The 8,913-nt window shown below is 41.0% G+C and overlaps 1 protein-coding gene across 1 annotated transcript; it reads right to left on the reverse strand.

Annotated features, from left to right (window-relative positions):
- Positions 1 to 1,100: 1,100 nt before the first annotated feature.
- On the reverse strand, positions 1,101 to 5,810 carry prdm14 (PR domain containing 14). The gene is made up of 8 exons (XM_061265610.1): positions 5,207 to 5,810; positions 4,528 to 4,575; positions 4,299 to 4,462; positions 3,924 to 4,194; positions 3,649 to 3,851; positions 3,351 to 3,452; positions 1,607 to 1,826; positions 1,101 to 1,471 (listed from the first exon to the last, which is right to left on the reverse strand). Exons 1-8 carry the CDS (start codon positions 5,808 to 5,810, stop codon positions 1,314 to 1,316), a joined length of 1,770 nt encoding a protein of 589 aa, XP_061121594.1. The 3' UTR covers positions 1,101 to 1,313.
- Between the last annotated feature and the right edge of the window lie 3,103 nt (positions 5,811 to 8,913).

The raw sequence follows: 8,913 nt of genomic DNA on the forward strand, positions 1-8,913 counted from the left end.
GTGGGGGCGGAGCCGGCATGTGGATGATCTCCCTGTTTTATTCTCATTCTCTCTATATCTCTCTCCCCTTTTCTTTGTCTCTCATCCCATGATGCCACAAAGTGGAGGTGGTTGCGGGGGTGCACTTTTCTTAGCGGAGACCCCCCAGAGGGTCGTATACACAGCAGGGAAGAAGGATCCGCTAAAATCATGTACTTGTTTGAGCCTCCATTGTTGTCCTATTTGAAGGTGACCTTTCACCCCAGCAAGCCTGCAGTCAATCCACCCACCCATCAATGTACGTATGTGCTCATGTACTGTATATAAATTGATCGCTACATCAACATAAGAACTGACGTGGTTGCAGAAGTGTGCACACCCTCCTGCAACCGGTGATGCTGTTGAGTTAAAAGTTACATTCAAATTCATGCTAAATGGGAGTTAATGCACATCTTCCACCAGATGAAGCGCCGTTGATTCTCTTCAACTAAAGTTCAGATGTTCTAGTAGGCTTTTGCTGACATTCTCATCATCATCTTACAACCCTACTACTGAGCGCTTCCATAGCATTAGAGGGATCAAAAGTATTAGTCAGGAGAAGGCTGCAGCTCTCTTGTCTGTCCATCGGTCAGTCTGTGAGGCATGTGGTGACAAGAGTGTGACGGCAGATGTCAGTCAGGCTGTCTCATTGTGCTCGTGGCAGAAGAGCAACTCACAGCACAACGCACTATTGTCATTCATTTGCTCCACAGGGACTTGTTTCGATTTACACCCTACTTCTTAAAGCGGCATCACGCACGCAAACTGTAAGTCTTGTTGAAAAACACAAACTAAAAGGTTGTTTTAAATGCATGTAGTTGGCTTTTGGTGTTACGTTTCAGCATATAAAACTATATTTTTAATGCACTTTAAAAAAATATATAATTAATTTACTTGTATTTATGTTCCCGTGAGTATAAAATGACTTTCTTCATGAACAACCGACGAAAAATCATGCTTGTAATTTTTTTTATTAATTGTCTAAATTATAAATAAAGCACGGCACTTTTCAGTGGAAATATCAGATTAGACATAATAAATTAGCTAAATGAGATAAATGCTCCTTAACAAAAAAGCTCAAATAATAATGATAATAAGACTTTGACGTACATGAAATACAAATCTGGGTTCACAATTTACAGCACTGATCACATCACTATAAACATTTTAGCACACGTTTGCTTGATCGTGTGCCTCAATACAGCAAAATCTTCTTAAACAGTTACAATGGTAAACCATTTAAAAGAAACTTGACGCTTGTCAGAGTACAAATAGGACAATAAACTTGTTTGGCTTTAGTTCCACGGACGATATTCAGGATTTAAAGGCGTTTTTCCAGTGTAAGGTTGGAAATTTATTTTGACATTTGTTTGACTTTTTGCATGGTCCAACATAGATTCCTCCGCTGAGCCAGTTCCTGGATTGAGAATCGTGCTGTCCAAGATTTGTCTACCTTGAAAAAAGAAAAATACATTTTAATATGAAATGCATGACATAATCGATATTATAATATTTCTTTCAGACTACTGTTAAATTATGTTCATAAATACATCTAAACCAAAGTAAAATAAAAACATCGGGTCTTTACTTTTATGACTTCTGGCGTGGAACTTGAGCTCAGGCTCCTCCTGGAAGGAAGCCCCGCACAAGTCGCAGGGGAACGGCTTGTCCCGGGCGTGAGTCCGCCGGACGTGACTGTCGTGCGCCGCGTGGGAGGCGAAGGCCTTGCCGCAGTGCTTGCACTTGAAGGGCCGCTCTCCAGAGTGCTGGCGGATGTGCGTGCGCAAAATGCTGGAGGCAGTGAAGGCCTAAGGGAAAAAAACAACAATGAAAGAAAGAAAAACGACAATGGCAACAGGGAACTTGTCATTTTTGATCAGGCAATAAAGTAGATTTATGTCTCAGATGGCTGTTTAAAACAGAAAATGTACCTAAGTAAATTATGCAATCATATTTGTGTGGACATTAGATGAAATTAGTATGATTATTTCAACGTGAGTGTTAAGAAAAACAACTGATTCAAAACCGCTAATTCAAATCTTTTTAATCAGGCAATTCATTTGAATTATATTTGCAGACGCTTGTGGCTGTCTTCAGCAATTTGATTACTTCTTAATAAATTACATGTAAATAATATGCTGTACAATAATCTACCTTGCTGTTACCAGAAAAAATCGATTTGAGTTTTGCAATTAATATTTGTCAAGAGGTAATGATAACTAGTTCTACTTAAAATGCTCATTTATGTCTTTTGTGACCGCCTTTAAAATGAATTGTGATCAATTAAATACAAAATGGAATCATTTGTTAGTTTTTCTAGTTCAATTATAATATGTTTTAATTTCATTTTGTGATTACAAAAAAACATTATTTTAAGATGTGGCCTTAATATTTCCAATAGCTAAATTCAGTTTGCAGATAAAAATCATGTGTGATTACAAAAACCATTATTTTAAGATGTGGCCTTAACATTTCCAATAGCTAAATTCAGTTTGCAGATAAAAATAACAAGCTTTGTAATGTAAAACAAACAAACAAAAAATATTGTTTGAGGTTATATTTTTAACCAGGCATAAAGTAGTCCCACTCAGATACCTGTCTTTTGTGCACGTTTGAAAACAAACCATTCAATAAAATAGACATGTTAATTTACTCTGGATCATACATTTATTTAATCGTTTTAGGTCCATTTGAATTCTAACAAAAAACATCGTATCCAATCTTGACAATTTTTCTAATCAGACGGAGAGTAGTTCCAGCACGTAACATACTTTTTTGTGTTAAACAAAAACATGTTGAAAAAATTCAAACGTAAAAACATGAGTTAGTCTCTTGTTAAAATGAAATTTAAGCATTATCTTTTATTTCATTTTGGAATTAGCGAAAACAATCGTCTGCTTAGCGAGACGAAACACACTGGTCGTAAGAATACCAAGCATTCAGTCGGCGATTTAGGTTGAACAAAAGATAAACCGAGAGTGGAAAAAGAAAAAAGGGACGAATCCATACGAAAGAAGAAGAAAAGACACAAAAAGGACTCAGGCTCATTCCATGGTCGTAAATAACATGTATAATGTGGCGAGACAAAAGGGTGAGTGTACATCTGGCGATAATTAGCATGTAAGTGTGTCGCCGAAGTGTGCCCGCGGAGGGACACAATAGACACGGGCCGAATGCGCCGTGAAAACAAGGAAGTGGAGGAGTGACAAATTGACGATACCGGACAAACATGGCGGATTAAAGTGCGTACCGTTTCCTTCAAGCGCACCTCACTAGACGGACATTTGTAATATACGTATTTTTCTTCTTTTAAAAAAATATATTTCCCTCACCTTGTTGCAGTAGACACACTTGTAGGGACGTTCTCCCGAATGGACTCGCATGTGTTTGTTGAGGCTGGACGACTGAGAAAAGCTTTTTCCGCACACTGTGCACTGCAATATAGCAACAACAGCTTTTTAAATGATGCGAGTTCAATTACTCGTAAATTGAAAACATGTTACAGCAACTTGAAAGAATTATGCATTTTTTTTAACATTGAGTAGACCAACAGTGTTAATATTGTCCTGATATTTTAGTTCATTTCACAAGCAATAATATATTTATTTGATCGAGGTATAATTTAAGTACCTTGTGTGGCCGGTGTTTTTCATGCACGTGGAGGATGTGTATGCGCAGGCGATCCCTCTTCTCGAAAGAACGGCTGCATAGGTGGCACGGGAACTTGCGGTCACCCTGGTCCACGCAACGCGTGTATTTCAAGTGCTTGTCCCGGTAGTACTTGTAGGCAAACACCTTGCCGCACCGGTCACATTTGAAACCCTCACTGGCATCTGGGGTAGGGTGGTAGTTTGCAAAATATCAGGTCCATTTCAGTGCCTCTTATCTCTGGTTCCTGGTCTCACCTTCAGCGGGAGGTTGGGTGCCGTAGTCCTCTTCAGGACCCCTAAGGGTGAGCGGGATGCCCAAGAACTGCACGTAGCCATCTCCGTACCACACCAGAAGCTCCTGCTCGCCTTTGATCTCCTTGCAGGCTTCGTAGAAGATCTGACCTTTGACCTGCACCGCCGCCAGATTCTGCTCCTCAGCGAAGCGCGCGCATTTGACCAGCGACATCCAGTTGGCTGAGCCGCCACGGCCATCCACAAAGTGGCTTAGGCGGCCGTTCTCAAATACCTGCAGAAAATAGAGGACGTCGCAAAAGATAAAGAATATATGCCAATGAATAATGTTAAGTTGTTGCAGTGGTGCTCAAATATCTGTTTCCCAATAAGTCCTACCTCCCACATGAGAGTGTTGTCGTCGTAGGTCTTCATCTCGCTTGTGTTAACCAGTTTCCCCCGGAAGGGTCCGAAACGTGTGCCTTTGGGAACGCTGCTTTCGGCGTCATTGAACACGCTGCAGTGAGACACGTTGCCCCAGCATGCCTGTACGATGCTCAGACCTGCAAGGAGAACACCATTCACGTTTCATCACGTAACATTTGAATGGTGGGTTTTAGAGCCTCACCCTCAGGAAGATCCAGAGCATCCTTGTCCAGTGGGATGATGGGACTGTCTGCAAGACAACAGGAGTCAATTGCATGACATATTTGGAATAAATTCATTCATAATTAAAAATCTATCACATTCGATATATACATATTGTACAGAATATACAGGTGAAAAAAAAGAGAACTTTTTTTTTTTTACTATTACGCTGTATTAATTATTTTTGTGGACATGTATGCCGTATGTATGTATACATAGTATGTATAATGTAGTATATACAATACATATAATGTACTGTATATTTAGAAACGATATTGAAAAATGTAAGTATACACATATTTACATTTTCACTAGATTAGTGGGAATAATTTACAGTAATGAAATTTTGACTTAACCTGACTTGTTGATTTAAAATAAAATTGTTGATTTTTAAAATTAGTTATTTGCTATATGCAACCAGGTTTTTTTTTCCCACTCTGTTTACATTTTAATCTGCTTTTTAAAATTGGCTTTACAAAAGTATTTTTGTTGTTGGATTTTTAGTTGAGTTTTGTTTGTTTGATTTTTTTAAATCGGGGATTTGTTCCTTTTTTTTTTGTATCAAAACCTGACTTATCAAAACTTATTTATTTTCACCTAGATGAATTGTTCTTAATTATTTAAATTTGCCCATCAACATCTTCGCCAAAGACAAGCACTTGCACCTTCTTTGTCCGGCAGGTTCACCCCTGAAATAGCGTGGCCTCCGCCAGCACCGCCACGGCCTCGCTCCGGGCCCGCCGAGTACCCGTACAGCACCGCGAACAAGTCGTCCTCGCTGAAGTTGAAGCGGCCTCTCTTCTCCGGGGACGGAGCCCTGCAGCGGAGCATCTGCTTGGGTGGCGAGACGGAAGCGCAGGGCGACTTCTCGCTGCCGTTACCCCCGGCTGGACTGCTAAAACTCAAGTCTGAAAGTGAGAGAGGACCTGCGGCGTGCTCGGTCACCACCGCGGCCAGCTCCTCCGCCTTGGACGAGCACCGCGGGTGACTTTGCATGAGGTGTCCGAGGAAAGGCAGCCCCGGGCTTGCTAACATGGGCCGCTGCTGCTGCTGCTGGAGGTAAGGGTTGAGCACCAGCCCGGAGGGCGACTTGATGGGGTGAAGAAGGCCGTGCGTCCGAGGGAATAGGTCCATATACGGATGGTGGTGGTGATGGTGGAGAGGGGCGGGGAAGAAGCCCCGGGCGGGACTTGTCTTGAGCATGTCCGCCTGGAGGATCCTGTCCTTGGGCGCTGAAGGGAGGCTGGACAGGGTGAGCAACATGAGGGATGGATGGAACTGTGTCCTACAAAATACAGGTTAATACACACTTTGAGCATATTTACACTAAGTTTAGTTTGTTTTTAAAATTCATGAACGTTAATTTCCCTATTTAATTAATGAATACCGCTTTGCATTGTAAAGCACTTTGTGATTATCTGCAAAGACAGCTAATCAGTTTACTTGAAGTATAAAGAAAAGTGAATTTATTTAGGTTCAAGAAAATCTTCATTTCACAACACTTTGCTTAAATCAAAAGATAATACGCATACTTAAATAATTTTTTAATCTTGCAAAAGTTTAATCTAAATTTCCTCTCTTCATCCCACAAAAGAATAACACATTCATCAGAGTATTTGAAGAAGCATTCAGCCAGTTCAGAGATACAAATCAGGGTCATGACACTCTTTCAGGCCAGCCAGAACTGAGGTCAACATTCTTAAAGCTTTATTGTCTTTATAGACCTTAACCCTGAATCTATATTATAGAAGTTGCAACATTTAATTTGAAATAAATCTGCAAATACAAGAAGCCCATTAAAACACGCACAAACAAAAGTCAGCACGTTTTTTTTTTTTTAAAGAAGCTTACCTTGCTGCCAATTTAGAGGTCCTGCACAATGAAACTTGCTGTCATAACCCCCCTCCAACCTCCCCACACACAAGCAGAAAGAATCTTCAAGTGGACCAGACAGTGAGTGTGTGTGAGAGTGTGTGTGTGGAGTGTCCGGTCATCTGAGGGCATCCACGTTGATCCGCTGATGAGGATGCTTCGTCCTTCCTATTGGCTGCTAGCTCATGCATCTCATAATACCTTTCTCTCTCTCTCCAGGGAAAACCCACCCTGCTAACTTGTATGCATTTACATATGAACTCATCAATTTTGATGTTATCTCAAACAAGCCCCACCCCACCCCCCCCACCCCAGCCCAGAACACTAATGTTAGCTCATGATGACTTTTGCCTAATGTTATGGCCTGAGAGTGGAGAAATAATCAACAAAAAATATGCTGACTTGTTTTGCTGGGTGAAACAATTAAAAGGCAGCAGGGTGAAATATGTCAATAACAGAATTCTTTATTTACAAGGCAAATAGCATCAGCGAAGCCATAATAGTTGACAACTTGCATAACCGTGGTTTTTAACTTCTCGTGTCACTTTGCATAAAACACGCACACACGCGCGCGCTCACACACGCTTGGGTTCCAAAAAAGGGGGGGGGGGGGCGGCTACAGTGTGATTCTTGTGAACAATGCAGGAAAAACCGCACACACACCAGCTGTGGAAAAGCAACAAAGCGTTCCTGGGAGAAACTCTATTATAATACATGAACATATCGCGCTTCCTTGTGAATGATGTCGCACCCGGTTGGTTTTGTACAAGTCATTATACAAACGTATACACACGGCCACGTAATATACAAGAGCGGACGAGATCTAAGGCATATTTGCTAGGTTTTTTTTTAGCTCTAGTAAATTGGCAGACAATACAAAAGGGCATTAAAAATAGCAAAAGCTGTTTCGGGAGCGGGGTGGGGAGGCGGAAAGTGATCGTTGCACCTACACATGGCTTCTTCACACGTTCTTTGGAAATAATTTTGCAACGGGCAGGGACAAAAAACGCTCAAGAAGGCTCGTTTGATACAATCGAAATCAGCGCTTGTTGAGGATTGCCTCGTAAGTCGCATCGGGTTGGCCCTTCAGAAGAAGTCGTTGGCGATACGTTCAACAAACGCCGCGTCTGATTGGACCCTGTTGACCTGACATCATCGTTAGGATCAGAAGCATGTCAAAACCAAGGTTCTGAACTCCAATTGAGGTGTGTGAGGGTTATTTGGCTTTTCTCCATGGAGCGTCGCAGCACATCAGAAGGGTGGGGAACCGTTTGTTTCTCCCAGAGACATTACGATAATTAAAAAAACAAGATCCAGTGTGTGTTTTGTGTGACATACTCGGGATGGAGGAAGAACAGTGACTCCTTGACTAACAAATTGAATCAATTTGTAACACGTTTCAAATCACCCTTCCCCATTGAAATGATTGGAAATAAATTAATCCATTCGAGCTGCATTGTGCTCCAGTTTCACTAATATTTTTGCAGAGAATAAAGATCTAAAAATCTGCATTGTCAATATACTTGTGTTGCTCCACTATTTGTGTTCAAATAGCCAATGCTTAAAGGGCACTGCGACGTGGGCGCTATTTATTAGCCTGTCTATGAAGTTTTGCATTAAGCGTTAGCATTAAGCTAGTGACATTTCCTAAGGCAAAAAGTATGCAACATTGTTAAATACAACTTAAGTAATTTAAGTCGGACCACCCTTAAAATATAAATTGACATTTATAACAGCAACGTTAGGCTTTATTTTTCTTCTCAAGTAAAGTTGCAAAAAATATTTTTGCTTGCCAGTTTGGCCTCTTTTTCACCAAACTGGTGCTTTGCTGCCACCATCTGGAGCTCGTACCGCAATTTGGTTCGCAGGCAAAGTTCTGTGCTGTCATACGAAATGGAATGGTGGCAGTGTGAGAAGAAAAGTGGAGTATTACTCGCTTCTCCCACCCTGTTGCGTTGAACGCAATCATCACAACGGCCACCGGCATCATTGCGGGCTCCGTGTGAAAGGCACTGGCAAATATGTTTTGCTTGAAAGGGGCGATACCAAAATAACAGAATTGACCACTTGTTAATTCTGCAGTGTGAGCCTTTTTTTGCGGGTTCAGATGTTAACGTTTCAATGATGTTAATGTTTTAACAATTGGAGGTTCCCCACCCTTTGTAATTTAACAGATATTTAAAAAAAAAAAAAAAGAGTTGCGCGCCATTTTAGCTGAATCGTTGCCTGAGGACATTTCAATATGGCTGTCTGTCAAGAGCCAGTGCTGCATAATCTAAAACATGCGAGTGTTACAAACGGCATTTTAAAAAAGAAAAAGGGTGTTTTAATACTGCATCCAAACGCACAGCCAAAAAAAGGTGTCCTTATTCTCAATTAGGAAACTGTACAAAAATTACAAAAAACAGTTATTGCTTGTTTACATGACACCAAAAAATGCACCCAGCAGCTTGCATGAAGCAATTTTTGTTTTCAAACTCCAGACAACATAGAA

This window comes from Syngnathus typhle, linkage group LG19 (genome assembly GCF_033458585.1).
Source record: "Syngnathus typhle isolate RoL2023-S1 ecotype Sweden linkage group LG19, RoL_Styp_1.0, whole genome shotgun sequence".
In the NCBI taxonomy this organism is placed as follows: Eukaryota; Metazoa; Chordata; class Actinopteri; order Syngnathiformes; family Syngnathidae; genus Syngnathus; species Syngnathus typhle.

Bases quoted from the DNA above. Each gene is read 5' to 3' on its own strand.
- prdm14 (XM_061265610.1), bottom strand. From the start codon at position 5,810: ATGTTGCTCACCCTGTCCAGCCTCCCTTCAGCGCCCAAGGACAGGATC. The intron at 3,852-3,923 runs GTGAGACCAGGA...ACCCTACCCCAG, and splicing joins CACCCAACCTCCCGCTGAAG to ATGCCAGTGAGGGTTTCAAA. The intron at 3,453-3,648 runs GTACTTAAATTA...GCTATATTGCAG, and splicing joins AAAAACACCGGCCACACAAG to TGCACAGTGTGCGGAAAAAG.